General features: G+C 53.4%; 1 protein-coding gene across 5 annotated transcripts; it reads left to right on the top strand.

Annotated features, from left to right (window-relative positions):
- Nucleotides 1–60: 60 nt before the first annotated feature.
- Nucleotides 61–19,241, top strand: ASB1 (ankyrin repeat and SOCS box containing 1). Of its 5 annotated transcripts, none has more exons than XM_032693718.1 (7): nucleotides 61–238; nucleotides 1,926–2,082; nucleotides 2,636–2,754; nucleotides 8,589–8,730; nucleotides 10,793–11,095; nucleotides 15,184–15,445; nucleotides 17,371–19,241. In XM_032693718.1, the coding sequence occupies exons 3-7, from the start codon at nucleotides 2,679–2,681 to the stop codon at nucleotides 17,692–17,694; spliced, it is 1,107 nt and encodes a 368-aa protein (XP_032549609.1). In that variant the 5' UTR covers nucleotides 61–238; nucleotides 1,926–2,082; nucleotides 2,636–2,678; the 3' UTR covers nucleotides 17,695–19,241. The 5 variants fall into 5 exon arrangements, with proteins under 5 accessions (XP_032549609.1, XP_032549612.1, XP_032549611.1 ...); XM_032693721.1 differs by having other exon boundaries at nucleotides 15,066–15,445; nucleotides 17,371–17,619; XM_032693720.1 differs by lacking the exons at nucleotides 61–238; nucleotides 1,926–2,082 and having other exon boundaries at nucleotides 2,715–2,754; nucleotides 8,584–8,730.
- Nucleotides 19,242–20,733: the final 1,492 nt, after the last annotated feature.

Genomic DNA, 20,733 nt, shown 5'->3' with positions numbered 1-20,733 from the left:
CACAGAGGCCCAGGAGCTTTTTTTGGGTGCCCGGTGTCCTCAGGGCATCTGGGAAGAGGGAAAAATAGGCCCTTGTGCTCAGCAACACTTGCCCAGGTGTGCAGTGCAGAAGGCCAGTCAGACTCCCAAAACTGAATATGGACAAAGATTCCTCCCAGACAAAAGGTGCCAGGACAGAAAGCTCTTGCTGCCCATGGAGTGCCCAGGCTGGCCCACCAATTGCACCTGAAACCCAAAGGTTGCAGGCTTTCTTTCCTGGGGGAAAGGGCTTTAGTTTGCTTTTTTCAGCCCCGTGCAGAAATTGCCAGTCCGACTCTGTGGTGGTTTCATGCTCGGCTCCCTGCTAAGTCCCCAACACCACAGCAAAAGCTTCCCCCCCATAAAACCAAGGGAAAAGAAAAAAAAAAATACCAAGAGAACCGAAATAAGAGAACTAAAGCAATATATATTTTGCCCCTCCTTCTGCACTGACCTTGGGGTCTGCATTGCTGTTCCTGTGTTCTCACTCCACTCTTCCCTGGCTGGAATTCTCTCTGTGCCACAACCTTCTGCTCCTAAATATGTTATCCCAGAGGCATTACTGTCACTCCTGATGGGCTGACCCTTGGCCAGTGGCAGGAAGCCCCTCCTGGAGCCGGCTGGCATTGGCTCCACGGGACAGGGAAAGCTTCTGGCAGCTTCTCACAGAAGCCACCCCTGTAGCCCCCCCGCTACCAAACCCCAGCCACAGAACCGACTACACCCCTGATCTGGTACCTTTTGGGTTTCATCTCATTTATCCCTTTCGCCTTTTCTTCTTTCCCAGTAGGGCCCCAAGCTAAAAGCAAAAAATTCCCTTCCAACCCAAAGCATTCTATGATTCTCAAAGTCAAAATTGCCCCTCGTAGCAGCATAAAAGCCCTCTGATGGGGTTTTATTGCTCTGTTGCTGTGCTGGGCACAAATCAAACCTCTCTCCGTCCCTCAGATTTTATCTGCTGTGTCTCTCAAGCACAGCAGGAGGACATTTCTGACATATCCCCACTCCATGACCCAGTTTTGAGTGGAGAAAGAGGAAATTTGGGTCACTTGTTAAAAGCATCACTGGTAGGAGGGGCTGGAAGAAGGACCAGCACAACACTCAGGGTTGTTTTTTCATAGAATCGTGGAATGTTTGCATTGGAAGGGACCTTAAGCTCATCCCATGTGCAGGGACACCTCCCACTGTCCCAGGTTGCTCCAAGCCCCATCCTTGGACACTCCAGGGATGGGGAGGCCATGACCTTGGGGAGCCACAAGCCTGGGAGCTGATATTTGGTAACTGAGCCATTTTAAACAACTCTGGAGCCGCTTCCACTTAACAAGAGAGGCAAAATAAGCAGAGAAAAATGATCTTTTCCAAATCCCTTGAAGCAGAACCCCCTTCCCCGGGAGCAGAGGGAGGTGGTCGAACGTGTGGAGGGAGTAGAGTTAATTGTCACTCCTAATTAGCTCTGCCACCGCCAGTGGGAGCCAGGCCAGGAGTCGGGGGGAAAACAACCGGGCGAGTGTTTTATGTTCACACCCCACCTCGGAGCGCAGAGCCCGCTGTAAAACAGGCAGGAATGCCGCTGCCTGGAAACCCGCTCGGCATTCCTGCGTCCCTCCTTCCCAAAGACACCTTTCTCCGGGTAATTGTTCCAAACCCGCGGCGTGTCCAGGGAAATCATGGCTTTTAGGGTCTTTTTTTTAGCACTGGGGTTTGAATAGGGGGGGAGAGGTAGGTCTTGGCTTTGTTTAGTTCCCTTAAATCCCCCCTTCCCTGGGACTGCCCAGGGGCTTCTTTTCCCCCTTTTTGCTTCTCTGAAGGCTCAATTCAATAAATACACATCCGGCTCCTTGGGAGCTTAATGAAATTGCGGGAGGCACTTCCAAGAGCAGGATGTTTATTTTTCTCTGCTGCTGCAGGTCCTGCGTGCCCGGAGAGCTCCATAAAGAGCCCCTTGTGCCTGAGCGGGAACGCTGGGGCAGCCGGGAAGTGCTGCACTCACTCAACACCGGACTCCTCTTACTACACAGCCGGCTGCCTTTCCAGGGAATTTAGGAAAACGAGCCCAGTGTTAAGGTGGGAAAGTCAAGCACTTGCAAGGCAGATACAGCCTGGAGAGCTGGGTTAATCCACCTGTTTATGGGAGCATATTATGGAGCAGGCTCCTATTTTCCCCTAGTCCTTGCTGCTCAGGTCATGGAGGTTTCTACCTTCTGACAGAACCCCCCGCCTTTGCAACGTGCTCTCTCCAGAAATGTCCAACACCAGGGAGCTCCCAGTGCCTGCTCCTGGCTGGATGCAGCAGGTGGGGCATTCCCAAAGGAATGTCCTCTGAAGGAATGTGGAGGTGCAGGTGCTGCCAGGGGGGAGCAGAGGAGCCTTTCAGCCCTGCTGAGCCTTTGGGCATCAGCTCTGCTTTCTGGCCTCATTACTCATTGCTGGTGACACCAAACTGGGCCTCAGTGAGACAGCAGTCCCAAGTCCCTGGGAGCTGCACCCCTGGGCATGGGGCTGGACTGCCTGGAATGTCTTGGTGGGTGGGAATGGATGATCCTTAAAGGTCCCTTCCAGCCCAAACCATTCCATGATTCCTGTGAAATCTTCACTGTTTCCTCTCTCTGTGTTTCAGGAGACAAACACTGGTTTGGGACCCTGAGCTGCAGAGAGGATGGATGGATGGATGGATGGATTCAGAAAATTTGGAAAGATGCAGAAAATTTGGATGCGTTCCAACACCAGGGGTTCATGGTGAGTTCTGTTCCTTTTGGGCCTGGCACTGAACATTCCCAGAATAAACCACGTTCCTTGCCTGAGAAACCTTCAGCCACCAGGCAGAGGATGTGTCACGGCAGCAATAAAGTGTTGGGAAATCAGGTCTCTCCTGGCCCGTTATTCCCATTCTGGAAGGGATTTTCCAAAGCATCAGATTAAAACCAACTCATCTGTTTAGTTCTTTTATTTTGGCCTTCCCAGTCGCAATTCCAAAGCTTCTACTGGAAGCCCTCGGTGTGTTTTGGAATGGGAGCTGAGTGCCTTTTCCAGCACCTCTGGCTCTGCTTTCCAGGACACGGGTAGGAGATCTCCTTCTTCCCACTGAGGAGGGGGAATGGGGTCTCAGAGAGTGTTGGTGTTGCCTTGAATTTGACATTTTTTCTTGGGAGCTTCCATGTTCAAGGTGCTCAGCTACGGGGAAGGATGAAGTGGGATGAGGTGGCCTCATGGGAAGAGTGAGGGACATGGAATCACAGAGTATCCTGAGTTGGAAGGGACCCACAAGGATCATCCAACTGCTGTGTATGTTGGAAACGGGCTTCTCTCCTCTCCAGCTCTTTCTTTTTTCCTCCTCTTGCTTTTCCTCGAGTTTTCTTCTGACAATCCCACGCAGGTGCTGAAAGAAGTTCTCCAAAGGGCAAAAACAAAGGGGGGGGAACCCTTTCCAGTTTTGTTTTCCCATCCAAATCTGAATATTTTCTGAGGAAGGGAACAAAAAATAACTAAAAATACAAACCCCTTTTGTCTGCAAATCCCCTGGTGGGAGTGGGGGAGGTTGGACTGAAACATTCCTGGGTGACTCATTCCTAGGCAGTTTTTTGCCCTGGATGGAAAGTTGTCCTCAGCAGATTGGATGTTCTTTTCTAACCTGCCTGGTTTGTTGACTGAGGTAAAGGAGGTGCCTGTTTCTCCTTTGGTGTTCCCACATCTGCCATCAGAGGAAGGCTCCAGGTGGCTGTTTCTCTGGGAAAACAGTGATAAAAACTCCATGGGTGTTTTCCTGCCCTGCCTCAAGCTGGAGATGGTGCCTCAAACTGTCGGTAGGTGATCCCCCAGGGGAGAAAATCCCTTCAACCGTGCGTGATCCATGAGCTGGGGACCCGTGGCCAAGGTCCAGGCTGGATCCTCTCCTGCGATGGAGACATGGAGAGACTGGAGTGCTGGATTTGGGTTCTTTGTGCTCCGGGGTAGAACAGAGGGGAGGAGGAAGGATTTCTAAAGCCAGAGCCTTTCGTGGCCTCCACAGAAATAAATGATGGGAAAAGAATGGGAAAGAAACATGGAACCCTGCTCTCTCCCAGGTCATCCCAAGGAACCCTGCTCTCTCTCAGCTGATCCCACGGAACCCTGCTCCCTCGGGTGATCCCAAGGAACCCTGCACTCTCTCAGGTGATCCCATGAAACCCTGCTCTCCCTCAGCTGATCCCATGGAACTCTGCTCCCTCGGGTGATCCCATGGAACCCTGCTCTCCCTCAGCTGATCCCATGGAACCCTGCTCCCTCAGGTGATCCCAAGGAACCCTGCTCTCTCTCAGGTGATCCCATGGAACTGTGCTCTCCCTCAGATGATCTCATGGAACCCTGCTCTGTCTCAAGTGATTCCATAATCTTACTGGGAGATATGAAAGGGATGTGTAGGCCAACCATTGTCCTCTCTCCTTCTCAATTGGCATCCAATGGTCAAGGCTTAACATACCACCCAGGAAGAATCCAAGGATCAGAGGTGTGTGACCCACCCCTGTTTGGGCACAGGCAGTAGGAAATACTCGGGTTTTTTGGCCATTTTTCCACAAAACATGGTGAAGCCACCGTAAACTTTCCTTTGGGACCATGTTGGGGCTGGCATCCCCCATCCATGACCATCCATGACCATCCAGTTCCAGGCTCCTGGTTTTATTGCCCCCGAGGGTGGTGGGGCACTGAACAGGTCACGGCCCCAAGGCTGCCAGAGCTCAAGGAATGTTTGGGCAACACTCTCAGGGACAGGGTGGGATTGCTGGGGTGTCCTGGGCAGGGCCAGGAGTCGGACCGGATGGTCCTTATGGGTCCCTCGCAGCTCAGGATATTCCATGATTCTACAATTCCATGACCTGTGTTTCTCCCGGTGGTTCCCGGGGTGTTACAGTGTAATCTCCACTCCACAGTCTCGTGGTCAGGATTTAAGGAGTAAAGAGCTGGACACCTGCTGAAAGGTTAAAACTCCTCAGTCCTACCTTTTTTCCCTCCAGACACTCCTGTTTAGGCCCATCAAGGCAGATTTGCAGCATAGTTAACTCCCTGCACTACAAGGAACCTTCCTGTTGTCATCTCCGTGGTTACAGCCCTAAAGACAGGCCTGGATGCTGCAATTAAATCCTCCTCCCGTCTCTCATCCCTGTTTTCCTCTTAATGTGTGTCCTCATGTCCACCACACAAATTCCCCAGAAAACCCCTGAGCTGTGCTAAAAACGGGGGATGAAGGATTTTCCCCCCCTCCCTCTTTCCCCCCAGATGTATTTATCACCAGGGCAACTTCACTTCAGAGTTCACTAAAAATCCAAGCCCCTGGCTTAGATCCAGGGAGGGAGAAGTTTTATGGACTGAGCTAAGTGTGAATTACAGTTCTGGTCACGGCATTTTTTTCCCCCCTTCCTTCCTTTCTTTCTTCCTTTCCCGTGACTGGGACTCTGTCACAGCTTTTTTTTTCTGCTGCCTGGCAGGTCTGGGAGGAACCTTGAGGGATTTAGAAGGTGTTGGTGCCTCTGGAAAAGAGTAGTGGTGGGGGGACTAACCACTGGTTTTAGCACCGGGTGTAAATAATTGTCCTTTTCAATCACTTGGCGGTGAGACTCCCAAGATGTCCTTGTTTATCCAGGAACTAGGGAGAAGGAGCCGCATTTCCTTCTCAGTCTGGCACTAAATGCAACCACTGGCTTCATTCTAGGGAGTAAAAGCCGTGGATGAACAGGAGTTCACCCCTCAGCCATGTTCCAGTGTGGCACGGGAGATGGGAAGGGAGGAGGGCTGTGGAGCCAGGAGCAGGGAGCAGGGAATATGTCCAGGTGCTGTGGGGAAGGGACTCTCTGGCAGTGCCCTGGAGGATGGGCTGGATCCTCTCTGGGATCAGGGGTGCCAGGTGGGATCCAACAACCTGGTTGTAGGAGCGGGCTGGAAGAACTAGTTTTGTCTGGAGAATGAGGAGCACTATTGGGAGACGGTGGGAAGTGGGAGGATGTGTCTGCTTAGGAAGGGCAGTGGGGAAGGTGAGGGAATGTGGAGGGGTGGTTGAGGGCTCCTCTGGAGCATCAGGAGGAGTCTTTTTCTCTTCTCTCCCTTTCCTCTCCCTCCCCTCCCCTCTCTTTTCTTCCCTCCCTCCTTCCTTCCTTCCCTCCTTCCTTCCTTCCCTCCTTCCTTCCCTCTTTCCCTCCTTCCCTCCTCTTCCTTTTCTCCCTTTTCTCTTCCTTTCCTCCTTTCCTTGTTTCTTCTTATCACTTCAGGGTTTGGAAGTGGAGGAAAGGTCCTGCCTGAGGGGCAAGTCAGTGTGTGTTGGCTGTGCTGGATAAGTGGCTAATTTTAGATCCTGGAAGCCTCCTCCTCCCCCTCCTGGAGGCTCCAATTTCCAGGCGGGGTGGGATCAACCCAAAAGGCCACCCATGGCTGGAATGGAGGGAAGGGAGGACACGGTGAGCCCATCTTCCCCGGCTGCTTCTCCCTTCTGGGGGTGGGAGTGGCAAGGGAAGGGTTCTGGAAGCGATGTCCTTCAGGACAGGGAGCCAGCAGGACCCAGTTCCTCTGGATCCACTGTCTGGTGGCACTGGGGGACCTCAAACAAGCAGCAGCTCCCTTTGGAAATGGTCCATGCACCTCCCCACTGTCCCAGTTCCAGGAAGCACTGGCTGATTATTATTATGATGATGATGATGATGGAATAACTCAGGCTGAAGGGAACGTCAGGAAGTCATCTAGTCTAACCTCCTGGAGCACAGGCTGTGCCCTCAGCTTGGGAGAGAAGGATCTGGGGGGAGCAGTGAGGTGTGCTGGACAAAATGATTTCTCCAGGCTTGGAAAAAGCACTTCCAAGGTCTTGGCCAAGTGTTGACCTGTTTGCAAAAGTTCTGCCTTCCCATCTTGGTCATGTAGATTGGCAGTTTAGTGTATTTCTCCATGGGATTTCTCCTAAACACCCAGGGAATTCCAGAGCTGGAGGCTGAGACAGCACAGTCACTCCCTTCCCATCACCCCGGTACAAGAACTCATGAGGACAACTTGGGATGGGCTGATTTTCACAGGAATTTAATGGGGGAAAAAAAGAGAGAGGGAAAAAAGCCTGGCTCAGGAGATAAACTTCTGGAAAATACAGTGGGATATGGTATGTAAGAACCTTCTGCCTGCATTGTAGCATGTCTGCAAGAACATAAATACTTATAAACATGGGGATGGGAGAGGAGGCAGTGGTTGAACAGAGGCATTTGCTGTAGAACTGAAGGAACCTCAAACCATGAGGGATCCCAACTTCGTCTGCCCTGTTTATCCATCACTTTATTCCTCTCTGGGGCTCTGCTTTGTCCACAGGGACAACAACCATAATGCAAGTAAACACTGCTGTGTCCTCTGCTCCCCTTTCTTCCCTGTCCACACTTTTCCTATGGGAGAAGAGTCAGCTTGGAAGGAAATAAAAAGCCCATGGACAAACATGCGTTTTCCTCTGGATAAGCCCCCGTTGCTGGGCACACTTAGCAGCAGGAGGAGCTCATTAAATCCATTCCCATTAAATCTATTCCCATTAAACCTATTCCCATTAAATCTGTCAGGGATGCAGGAGCTGGAAAGCTGCTCTGGTCTGTCTTGTGCTGTCAGAGCGACATGGGATGCGCGTGGCAGCTGGAGTGGACGTGGAGGGGGAGAGAGCTGTAAAGTGGGGTTGGAAACCAAGGAAGGAATTCCCGGCCTTAGTTTTGCCTCATCTAACGGCATAAGGGCTGCAGGCAGGGGAAGGCGGTTTCTGAAATTCCCGTCCATCCCACTCCGCTTTTGATGTTCCAGCGGGCAAAGAGAACGGGTTCGAACCACCCCCAGCATTCCCCGCTGGCACCGGGCGCTCAAGCCCGGGCACTCAGCACCGAGGGCGTGTTTTAAACGCTCAGTGCCAGGGCAATAAGGAGGATATAAGGCTAATAGAGTGTCCAAGGAAAGGCCGTGAAGGTGGTGAAGGGTCTGGAGAAGCCGGATGAGGAGCGGTTGAGGGCACTTGGATTGTTCAGCTGGAGAAGGGAGCGGAGACCCCTCGGGGTCCCACGGGGGGCAGCTCCGACCCCTGCGTGACAAGGACAGGACCCGCGGGCACGGCCGGAGCTGCGCCAGGGGACGGTGGGGCTGGAGATCAGGAAAGGGTCTTCCCCCCCGAAGCCGCTCCTGGGAGCGCCGCTGGAAGCAGGAGCCGCAATTCCCGGAGGAAAACAGGCGCCCGAGGGATGCCGAGGCGCTCGCGGCCCGCTCCTCCCGCTGAAGGAGGAAAGGCTCGGGAGCTGCCCCCGGAGCGCCGGGAAAATCCACCTTAACGCCCAGGCAGGAAGCGGCCGGGCGCCAATCAGGCCGGGAAGGGAGGGAGGGAGACGGGGAGGGAGGGAGGGAGAGAGGGCGAGCGGGGCCGGCGGGGAGAGATGGCGGAGGGCGGGGACCCCCCGCCCGCCCCGGGCAGGTACCGTGGGCAGGGGGGCGCGGGGGGCTGTGCCGGGGGACACAAGCGGGGCTCATCCCGGCTCCCTCCGCGGCTCATCCCGGCTCCCCCCGGGCCTCATCCCGGCTCCCCGCCGTGTCTCCCTCCAGCGCAGGTCGGAACCTGAAGGAATGGCTGCGGGAGCAGTTCTGCGACCACCCCCTGGAGCACTGCGAGGACACCCGGCTGCACGACGCCGCCTTCGTGGGGGACCTGCCCACCCTGCGGAGCCTGCTGCAGGACGAGAGCTTCCAGAGGTGAGGAGAGCTGCCGGGGGAGCTGCCGGGGGGGAGGGCAGGGAGACCCTCGGGGGGCACAGCGAGGTCCCGCGGCAGCAGCGATGCTGAGTCCCTGCGCCTTTTGGGGACCCCCATCGCACCCCGGCGTTCGCAGAGTGGGCTGCGTTGGAAGGGACCTTAAAGCTCATCCCATCCCACCCCCTGCCATGGGCAGGGACACCTTCCAGTAGTCCAGGTTGCTCCAAGCCGGCCTTGGACACTTGCAGGGATGAGGGTTTTCATGGGAGAGGCGTCAGGGTGGGATGATGCTCCACTCACCATCCCCACAGCCTGTGCCTTTTGGGAACCCCCAAATCACCCCGGTTTTCTGGGAGAGGTGTCTCCAAGGATGCTCTGCTCACTGTCCCCACAGCCTGCACTTTTAGGGCCCCCCATCTCACCCTGGTTTTCATAGATTGGCTTGGGTCAGGAGGGACCTTAAAGCTCATCCAGTCTCACCCCCTGCCATGGGCAGGGACACCTCCCACTAAACTCCCACCTCCTTCCAACCTGGCCTTGAACACTTCCAGGGATGAGGGTTTTTGTGTGAGAGGGGTCAGGGTGGGAGGATGCTCCATTCACCCCCCCCAGATCATCCCCCCTGGTCTCCCAGGACACAGATCTCACACCAGAGCTTGGTGGCCGTGCACAAACTCTTTTCAGATCAGGGTAGGAGTGGGATCCCATGAAAACAGGAGTCCATGGATAATGGGGAAAAACATACAAAAGGGATTACAATCAGCTGTAAACCCAAAACACCCCATGTTACAAACTCTGCCCAGTGCTAACCCTGGGATAGTTAATTAATTTTCCTGCACTGTGGAGAAAACTGCTTAGAGGGCTAAATGTGTCCTGGCCTCAAAAAAATGTCAATTCAGCAAAAAAGGAGAATGGGCCAAACCCTCCTTCTGCCACCTGGGCAGCTGGGGCTCTTTGGACCCTTGGCCTGAGGTTTTTTTGCATGAAAAAGCACAGTTTGACAGGAAGAGGAGGGCTGGACCCACAGCACCATCACACAGGGGATGGAGGGAGCAGGGAAGGGGTGCCTGTGATTGTGGGGGTAGATCTCGAGTTCCCCAAATCTCCAAGGATAAAGAGAGCACTTTGATTTTAAGACTTGACAGCTTAAGGCTTGATGGGGGGGATTATACTGCTCCTCTTCCAGAGCCATCTCCTTCAGTAAATTGGGAAAGGCCCTTATCCCCGACCAGCCATCCTACAAGGGTTGGATGGCCTGCTTAGGATGGCTGCACCTCCCAAACTGAGTTTCCCTGGCTTGGTGATTGTGTCATCCCGTGGTCCCTGGCTGAGCGTGGATGTTGCTGATGCTGTGATACAGCTGCATCCCTATATTTTCCATACATTTCTCCCTTTCTCCTGTGTCCTCTTGCCATTTCCCTGCTGCTTTGATGACTTTCTGCACCCTTTGGAGCAGCTTGAATTAAATGGTTGTGATCCCCAGCTTGGTCACTGCTGATTTCATGGAGTCATGGAATCACAGACTGGTTTGGGTTGGGAGGGACCCTAAAGCTCATCCTGTTCCAAGGGCGGGGACACCTTCCACTAGCCCAGGTTGCTCCAACCTGGCCTTGAACACTTCCAGAGATGGGGCAGCCACAGCAATGTGGGATATTTCCCTGTCAGAAGGGAGTAGGGCAGTATTTTATATTCTTTATTGATGATTGTGACTGAATTTTGGGGCAGAGCTGGGAGAAAGCCCAGATTCCAGGCACTGCTGCCGGCTGTGTCTCCATGCAGCACCTCTCAGGTTACTGACAGGAGCTTCTTAGGGCTGCTAAAAAGTGCCAAAAATCATGGAATATCCTGAGCTGGAAGGGATCACCAGACCCAAGCCCTGGCCCTGCCCCGGCCACCTCAACAATCCCACCCTGTCCCTGAAGGCGTTGTCCAAACGGGACCACCACTGCTGCCCTGCGGAGCCTGGGCAATGCCCGTCTTCCAGGGGACAGTTTGGGCTGTTCCAGCATCCTCTTTGGGAGCTGGAAGGCTTCTCTGAGCCCCATTTTTCCCCGTGGTGCAGCCGGATCAACGAGAAGTCGGTGTGGTGCTGCGGGTGGCTGCCCTGCACCCCCCTGCGCATCGCGGCCACCGCCGGCCACGGGCCCTGCGTGGACTTCCTGCTGCAGAAAGGGGCCGAGATCGACCTGGTGGACGTCAAGGGACAGACGGCCCTCTATGTAGCCGTGGTCAACGGGCACCTGGAGTGTGCCAAGATCCTGCTGGAAGCTGGGGCTGATCCCAACGGCAGCCGGCACCACCGCAGCACTCCCGTGTACCACGCGGCCAGAGTGGGACGGGCAGACATCCTGCAGGAGCTCATCAGGTGGGAGCTGGGGACAGCCTGCAGGGGACAGGGGTGACATCCTGCAGGAGTTCATCAGGTGGGAGCTGGGGACAGCCTGCAGGGGACAGGAGTGACATCCTGCAGGAATTCATCAGGTGGGAGCTGGGGACAGCCTGGAGGGGACAGGGGTGACATCCTGCAGGAGTTCATCAGGTGGGAGCTGGGGACAGCCTGCAGGGGACAGGGGTGACATCCTGCAGGAGCTCATCAGGTGGGAGCTGGGGACAGCCTGCAGGGGACAGGGGTGACATCCTGCAGGAGTTCATCAGGTGGGAGCTCAGGGACAGCCTGCAGGGGACAGGGGTGACATCCTGCAGGAGTTCATCAGGTGGGAGCTCAGGGACAGCCTGCAGGGTACAGGGGTGACATCCTGCAGGAGTTCATCAGGTGGGAGCTCAGGGACAGCCTGCAGGGGACAGGGGTGACATCCTGCAGGAGTTCATCAGGTGGGAGCTCAGGGACAGCCTGCAGGGGACAGGAGTGACATCCTGCAGGAATTCATCAGGTGGGAGCTGGGGACAGCCTGCAGGGGACAGGGGTGACATCCTGCAGGAGCTCATCAGGTGGGAGCTCAGGGACAGCCTGGAGGGGACAGGGGTGGTTATGGGGCCGAAATCCTCCAGGAAATCATGAGGTGGGAGCTCAGGGACAGACTGGAGGAGGGACAGGGGTTGTCATGGTGTGGTTATCAAGAGGTGCCTCTGCCCAAGTCCAGGTGTGGGAGCAGATGTGGTGATTTTGGGCCCCCTGCCGAATCCACAACAGGGATTTCACGGAGCGATAAATGTGAGGGAGGGAGATGGAAAGCAGCAGAAAAGAGCTTGGGGGGGAAGGAGAGAGGGAAGCAGGAGATCATCCCCACCTGTGCATCCAGCGGTGTCCCACTGGGCCTTCTTCCCCCTGGGCTTCCCCCTGGTGTCCTGGACTCATTCTGGGGGTACCACCTTTGGACAGTCCAAGTTCCAGGTATCCAGGGGGTGGTCACAGGTATTCCCATAATTTGGGGTGATGCACTGTGAGCAGTTGCTTCCTTTCCCACCATTTGCCACGGTGGGAATTTTTCTCTGGATGCTCTGACCAGGCCTGGAATTGGCACCTTCCTGTCACAAATTCCTCCTTTCTGTGCTTATCCCAAATTCCCCTCTGGTGGCTGATCTTAGGGAAAGTTCCTTCTGTGGCCTTGGCAGTGTTTGAGACAGGGAGCTGTGACCTTCACAGGGGTGGCTCTTCTCCTTTCTCTTCTTCCCTTGGGATCTTTTCTCAGCCTCCACATGCCTGGTGGAGCTGGTAGAGACATGGAGAGGAGAGAGGGTGGAGAGATCCCAAATGGAGATCCTTGTATTCTCTGCTGGCAGCAGGTCTGTGTCCTGTGGTGTGACTTCCATGCCCGTTGTCCTCATCAAAGCCCAGGAGAGGAGTCTCTAGTTCTGGGCATCCACTGTTCAGTCATATCCAAATCTTCCACAGCATCCAGCTCCCGACTCCCAGTTGAATTCCAGAGGGAGGTGGATCCCCTGAAGAACCTCATGGGGTGATGGGTGACCTCCTGTCCCTCTGGAAGCTCCCTCAGCAGCACCAACAGCGAGTGGGATCAAGGTGTAGGTTGTGGGAACCTGGATGGCTTTTTCTGTGGCATTTCCTGATTATTCCTGCTTTTAAATGGGAAGATTTTTGTCCAAGGGATCATGCTGGACAACTGCCTTGATGCCAAATAATGAGAGATCACCAGGGGAAAATACAGAGAAATAGGAAAAGAGAGGAAAATTTTCTTGGATTCACAGAGAGTCCAAATCAAGGAATCCCTTCTGTGACCTCAAATGCTGGAAAATAACAAACAAAGGATCAGGATAGAGAAAATTCCAAACCCTTGAGGGTTTTCTTCCCTTCTTTGCATGTGGGGGAGTGAGTTTTCATCCGAGTGCAGCTTTCAGGAAGCTGGCAAGGAGGAAAAATAGGACACAATCCCCCCTCCTTGCTCCTTTCCTGGGAAGCTGAGAGCAGGATGTCCCCAGTGCCACGTGCTTGTTGATTCCCAAAAATCTCCCCTGATCCATCCACCCAGGCAGGCTGGAATGTAGCAAATGGGATTTCAGCAGCCCAGGGAGAGCTGGGGCCTTGATTTATGTGTCTGCTCCTCGGGATACCTTGCCAGCAATATTAAAGGCAAGATTTTTGGAAAACTTTCAGGCTTAAAAATGAACTGGAGTTTGTCCAGTCCCTTTTTATTCGGGAATGTCTCTCCCAGGGCTGCTCAGTTAATACCAAATTGTCAGATTGCCCAAAATGTCAAATATCCCTGAGCAGGGATTTCACAGATCCAGGGAGTTACTTAGTTCAAAATGCAGCTCTCTCCGAGGGTTTGGATCTGGCAGGGGGAATGCAATGGGGAAGACACTTTTCCTGGGATATAAGGACATCTTTCAGCCCCAGGGAGCCCAACCTGCTCAGGTTGTCTAAACCTCACCTGGTTAATCCTGGGTTTAAAATCATGCTATAGCACAGTCGGGACCCCTGAGCATTCCTGAACCAAGGAGGAGGTGGAATTGTATCCATTAATAGTAAATCCACACATCTCTGGGATGGTGATCCGTTTCAGAAGGCAGCTGGTGGAAATATTTCGAGGAGAGGTGGCTCCCCTCCCGGCTTGGGGTGGGATGGGTTGCAGTGGCTGATCTGGTAAGGATGAGAGGATCCTTTTTCCAGGTTAAAACAGGGAAAAAGGAGAGCTGACACATCCCCCTGAATCTTCAGGTGCCTGTCTGACTCTGATAAAGTAGAATTTGGGGTTTTGCTCAGAACTGAGGCTTTCCTCTGAGACTTTGGGGGGAAAAAAGGACTGAAATGAAGGAATAGCTGCTCCCTGTTCAGGAGGTCACCCTGTGGAAGTGGAACTTCATCCAAATGCTCCTGGAATGTGATTTGAAGAGGAAAATCCACCCTTGTGCCATTTGCAGCTCTTTTTCTCTCATCCCTGGTTCTGGGTGTGCTTGAGACTCTTTCCACCCTCAGCATTGAAGGATTTGGTTAAAGGTTTCCTGGTTTCAGCAAGAACTGGCCTTGTTCCGAGGCAGGATTTGTCCCCTGGGATTGTCCTTATTTTTTTCAGCTCCTGCAAGGAACATAATGCTGTCTAGGAAGACAGAAGGATCTCTGAGCACCCAGTTTGCAATTTTGGAAGGGGAATTGGTGGGTGAAGGAACCTTTTATCCCCCTGTGGGGAGAAGGGACAGAGCTTTGCTTGATCTGCAGTGGTTAAAACCAGCCATTCCTTAGGGTTTGGGGTGGCTTCCCCCTTCTTCCCATCCAAGCTGTATGGGAAGGAGATGTCTCCACTCTTCCATGGGGGCAGTCCTTCAGGAACTGCTCCAATGTGGGTCACACTTCCATGGGGTCAGTCCTTCAGGAACTGCTCCAGGTCCTTCCATGGTGTCAGTCCCTCAGGAGCTACCCCAATGTGGGTCATATTCCATGGGGTCAGACCTTCAGGAACTGCTTCAATTTCATCTTCCAACTACTTTTTTCCTTCTTAAATCCGTTATCTCAGAGGCATTACTCTCATTCCTGATGGGCTCTGCCTTGGCCAGTGGCAGGTTCATCCTGGAACTGGAATTGCCTCTGCTGGATATGGAAAAGCTTCTGGAAAAACCACCCCTGGAGCCCCGCCCACTACCAAAACCTGGCCATGCAAACCACATACAGGAGGGCAAGGAAAGATGTTTCCCAGCTGCTCTTTGTCTTTCCAAATCCTGGGAAAACCAGCTTTGCTTCTGGAAGATCCGCCCACAGTGGACATGTTGTCCCTAATCCAAAGCCCCTCCAGACCCACCTGAGGGTGACGGTTCATGGCTGGTGGGACACAGAGGTGCCAAAGACAGGCAGGGTTCTCCCTCTCTTTGTGGGAATCCCCCTGGGTGTTCCCAGCCCTCCTGAGTTCCCTGTGCCCATGCAGGTACGGCGCGGACGTGGACGTGAACCACCACCCACCTTCCCAGGGCCACTCCCCGCGGCCCCTCACCACGCTGGTGGTGTGCCCCCTGTACATCAGTGCTGCCTACCACAACCTCCAGTGCTTCCAGCTGCTGCTCCAGGCCGGAGCCAACCCGGATTTCAACTGCTGCGGGCCCATCAACCTGCAGGGCTTCTCCCGGGGCTCCCCGGTGTGCGTGCTGGACGCCGTCCTGCGCCACGGCTGCGACGCCGCCTTCGTCCGGCTCCTCGTGGACTTTGGGGCAGATCTCAGCCTGGTCAAGGTGGAGGCCTTGGGAATGGAATCCACGGGAAGGGTCAAAGTCAACGCTGAGGCTCTGGAGGTGTTCAAAGAAGCCAGGGGTAAGTGGGGATGGAGTTCCTGGAGTGGCGCTCTGGAGTCGGGAGAAGGCTTTGGGGGGTTCTTTGGAAGTGAAGTGGTGGGGTGGGTGTTCCCGGCCTCTTTTGGGACTTCAGCAATTCCAACACATCCAAACCACAACTAGGCTCCAGCAAGGTGTTAAACTCAACGTCACTGATTTCTCCACCCCAAAATCAGCTCCCCGTTTCTTCCGTTGCATTTTGTACCTTCATGAGGTGAAGGTGCCTTTGGGGCCTGTTCAAGGACCTTCAGCAGTTCTAACACATCCAAACCACAACTGGGCTCCAACAAGGTGTTAAACTCAACATCAGGGATTTCCCCACCCCAAAAACGACTCCCTGTGTTTTCTCCTGTTGCATTTTGTACCTGAAGGTGCCTTTGGGGTCTGTTCATGGGTTTTCAGCAGTTCTGAAGACCCACACACGTAGGTGTGTTTGGAGCCTGTTCAAGAGTCTTCAGCAATTCCAACACTCCAAAAAGACAACTGGGATCCAACAAGGTGTTAAACTCAACATCAGTGACTTCACCACCCCAAAAACGACTCCCTGTTTTTTCACTGTTGCATTTTATACTCTCATGTGCTGTTTCCCCTCCCGAGTCCTTCAGCAGCCCAATCTCTGTCTGTAAATCCACCTTTTCCCTCTTTCTCAGCTCTTTCCCATCGCCTGAGGGTGTCCTCAGAGCCTGAGGTGGGGTTTAGGACTGTCTGAGCTGGGCTTTGGATCTGTGGATCACCACTGAGATCCAGTTCTCCATTACTCCACAGGTGTATCCCAGCTGTTCTTGAGTGCCCCGAATCCAAGAGTTTTAATCTGAGAGGCTCCTTGGGACATAAAGCCCTGAATGGTGGTGGCAAGGGGCAGCAGGAAGCTCAAACGGGGGTGGAAAAAGATGGGAAAAAGCCAGATTTTTGAATGGAACATCCTCTGGGAAGCGACCCAGAGCTTCAGAGCTGCCCATGCCTGAACTTACCTGCTGTTCCTCTCTTTTTCTAACTAAAGCGACATTCACAGTGTCCCTGTTCCAGCAAGGGCAGCTCCTGGGAACACACCAGGCTCTGCTGGTGGAGGCCACGGCTTCACATGAGTGGGGTTTCCCTTGGGATCTCCTGAGTAATTTCCAAAGCATCCAGGCTGTGGGATCCAGCCCCCATCCCCAAGTTCCTCAGCTTTCCACGAGCCTGGTTTTTAAACCTGCCTGGATTTTTGCTGAGCACAGGCTCAGCTAGGCTGGAGCAGGTGGTTTTGGTTAAGCTCGGGTTTAGGAGGCAAGTGGGACTGCTCAGGTGGAGCAGGGAGGATAACAGAGTGGTGCCTTGGAGATCCAGAGCCTGAATGAACATGGACACCACCATCCTGTTGTCCCTGTGCTGGAAGAGCTCTCCAGGAACTCCCAAGCCCTCAGAAGAAAGTTGGGATAAGGGCTGAGCTGCCCTTCCATGCTCTGGTTTCCCAGCAAAAATAGTGTCCATGTATTTTTAGAATGATCCAAGTAGAATCATGGAATATCCTGAGCTGGGAGAGCCCCACCAGGACCATCCAGTCCAACTGCTGTCCCTGCCTGAGACACCCCAGCAATCCCACCCTGTCCCTGAGGGTGTTGTCCAAACAGTCCTGGAGCTCTGGCACCACTGCCCTGGGGAGCCTGTTCAGTGCCTTCCAGAACCTTCTCCTGATATCCAACCCTCCCTGACACAGCTCCAGCCATTCCCTGGGGTGCTGGTGTGCCTTGGCAGTGCTCTCCTGGCCCCTCTCCCGCAGGGATGGGCTCCATGGTCCCCACCCCATCCAGTGTGAGGCTGTCACTGCTCCAAATCCTTGGCTGGAAGGTTTGGCTTCCTCAGGGGGAGGATTTGTGCAGTTCTCCCTGTCCCTGTCCCTCAGCGATTCCATGTTTTTCCTTGCAGGCCGCCCCCGGAGCCTCCTGTCCCTGTGCCGTATCGCTGTCCGGAGAACCCTCGGCAAATCCCGCCTGGATCTCATCCATATCCTTCCAATCCCAGACCCCATTAAACAATTTTTACTCCATGAACACACTTAAAGGACAACTGGCTGCTTCCCTGGATGGTTTGGTTTGCTCAGTTTGCGGAAGCCGGGTGCCGATCCCAACCCTTTCCCCACGGAGTGCACATCATTCCCTGCTCCTGGGATTTTTTTGCCCTTCCAGATTTAAGGGGCAGTGGTTCTGTGTGTCCCTTGTTTCCCCAGGGATTTGCTGGGAATGTGCTTGACCGAGGTGTGCGGGTGTTCCCTGAGTAAATACAATATATCCTGGAGCTGCTGGCACGAGTGGAACTCTGTCACTCCTCTGTTCCACACTCCTGGCTCTCCCTGCTGGAGCCTTTCCTCTTCCTATAGGATACAAGGAAGCCTCTCTCTGCCACCAGTACTTGGCCTTTTCCTCCTGTGTGAAGTTTGTGAGTAAAATTGGGGGTGTTTTCCTCTGTCCTCTTCTGGTGGCACAGAAAACCAGGAGTTCCCACCTCCCTTTGACTCGGGATCCCATGGCATGGTCAGGGAAAGCCCAGATCCGCCTTGCAGCTCTGTTTTGTTTGTGGAAAAGGGAGAAGAAAGGGCTTTTTGGCTTGAGTTGGGAGACTCAAATTGGGAGATTCTGTGCCAGGACTCCTTTGATTCCCAGTGCCTCTTCATGCCACAGGCTCCCAGGAAAGTGTCATCTCCAGGGAGCCAACAGCCTTTCCTCAGGATCTCAGGGTCAGCTCCTTAAAGGTTCAGGGTCAGTGTAGAGGAATCCCTGCCGAAATCCCAGCGTCAGGAGGGCAGAGATGATGGTCCCTCGGGATCTTGGGAAAAAGCTCAGGTGATAGTTGCTACTTGCTTTTACTTCACTGCTTCGGGTCCTTTCTGGTCCCTGTGTTAGAAGGTGATTTTTTGGACACTTTTGCTCTGCCAGATGTTCTTCCTGTGCTCATCCAGTGGGCAAAGGGGTTTTTCCAGATGGGGCTTTAAAGGTCATCAAAGCCCAGACTGGGTTGGGTTGGAAGGAACCTTACAGCTCATCTCATTCCCAACCCCTGCCATAGGCAGGGACACCTTCCACTAGCCCAGGTTGCTCCAAGCCCCATCTCTATGGATTTACCCCACAGGCCTTGACAAATGTTCTTTATCCAGAGCCACAAATAAATGGAGGGCAGGAAAAACCCAATCCCTGATTATTTCCTGTTATTTCAATTCCATGACATGGAAGATCCAGCTGCCCCTTCCATCCTGATTTTAGCTTAAGGTGGCAAAAGCCAAGGATATTCCCAAGCCCTCCCTGGGTGAGATGGGATGGATGTGGAGCTGTGAGCAGGTGAGGAGGCAGCAGCTTTTCCCTGTTCCCTTTCCAGGCGAGCAGCTGGTTTCGGTTTTCCCGGTGCCTGCGAGTCGTGTGCTCACTTTATGGAGGTGTTAACATGCCTGGGAGATGCAAACAGGTTGTAAAAGCCTCTTGGCACCTTGCTGGGGGTTCCCTAATGTTTTGCAGGAGCATGGGATGGCCGTGCTCCGGGAGCTCCGGTGCGGAGGGGCAGGAATGGGGGTAGGTTGTGTTGGGACAAAGCCATGGAAGCTTTTTGTGGGGTGGCTTTTACCCCAGGATTTTGAGTTGCTTTGCAAACTGGGCGCTCCTGAGTGAAGGTGTGGGGAGAGGGAATCACAGAAGCCCAGAACCTCCGGAGCTGGATCCCTAAGGACCATCCAGTGCAGCTCCTGGCCCTGCTCAGGACACCCCAGCAACCCCAACCTGGCCCCGAGAGCCTTGTCCAAGTTCTTGGTGCTGTGACCAGACCCTAGGGAGCCTCTTCCAGGGCCCACCCACCCTCTGGGGGCTGCTTCCACCTGAAATGAGCTATGGTGAAGTGCCCCAGTGGGAATTCCCCCCAGGAAATGGGGAGAATTTAGTGAATTTGCTGCCTGCTGTAACTCCAGTATAATTAAAGCTAAGCCTGGTAAAATATTAATTCTGAAGTCAATCCCAAGGGTTCCCCTGACCATGGATTTCTCCAGGTCAAGGGATGCTTCTCCCAGCCCAAGCTTGGAGTTCATCAGTCCCTTGGCCATGGGCAGAATCAGAGCTTTGAAGTGCAGGACACATTTTGCCTGGATCATCCATCCAGCTTCCATCTTAACTGAGGGAATGTGCCTGGGAAAGGTCTGTTAAAACCTGGATGGTCTCGCTTTTGGCTTTAAATGGGTCCAGCTTAGGGGCAATTCAGTATTAAGCTATAAGTGCCAGACTTTTCTTATCCCTGTGGACATTGGTTGCTGCTTAAACCCAGCCTACTTAAACCCGGCTTTGCCAAGTGGTTTAATACACAAGAGAACTGGAATTTTCCTTGTAGAGAGATAATACTGAATCTGAAAATAAATTAATGATAGTTATTGGACCTCAGTGTCCTGTGAGGCCCAAACTTCCATCCTCTGGCTGTCCCTGTCCTTTTAAACCCAGGAAACAAGAACCTTCCAATATAAAATCTGAATAATATTTAGGCATTCTGATCTAAATATTAATTAGTCATATTCTGATAATATTTAGGTATATTCTAATAATATTTTAGGCATTTATGTATTTTCAAACCATATAAACAGAACCAAAGCAGATCTGAAATAAGCCAGGCAGATCCAATGATGCCTTTTTTTCCTGTGGGCTTTCCTCTTGTCTTTATGGCTCAGGGAAAATTTCCAGGCCATGGAATGCTGGGAGCTGGGACCCAAAGATTTCCTGCTGTTTGGCAATTTTACAAAAGGTGGAGGAAGAGCATCTGTTGAGTAGAAGCAATTTTTGGGTTGTTTTGGGTGGGTTTCTTTGGGCTTTGCTGCTTGTTTTTCAATCCCCAAAGTCAAGTAATAAAGCCCTTTTTACCCCAAAAAGGTGCAGCACCTTTTTAGCTTTTCGTCTTCCAGGGAGCAAAACACCAGGAGGGAACAGAGGGGACAGAATCCCACTTCAGAAGTGCCAATCAGTGGTTTGTTGGCTTTTCCCAGAGGAAAAAAAATCAGCCCTGTGGTGGGTCTGGATCCGCGTGGAGCCGAATAAAGATGTTGCAGTGCAAGAGCTTGGCTTTGGGCCTAATTCTTTGCTTCAGGAGATGGCTCTGGATTTGGGACAGCCTGGATCCTGCCGGCTTTGGAGGCTGTGGCTGCCTCCTCTCCGTGTTCTGTAGCCACTGGAGGGGGCCGGAGAACAGGGAATGCTCCAGTGCTAGCTCCTGTCTTGCCACCCTGGGAGATCCTGAGTTCCCTGATTTTTCAGGAGATCCTGAAAACTT

This window comes from Chiroxiphia lanceolata, chromosome 7, assembly GCF_009829145.1.
Source record: "Chiroxiphia lanceolata isolate bChiLan1 chromosome 7, bChiLan1.pri, whole genome shotgun sequence".
NCBI classification, from domain to species: domain Eukaryota; kingdom Metazoa; phylum Chordata; class Aves; order Passeriformes; family Pipridae; genus Chiroxiphia; species Chiroxiphia lanceolata.
This window is presented reverse-complemented; position numbering and strand designations above follow the sequence as displayed.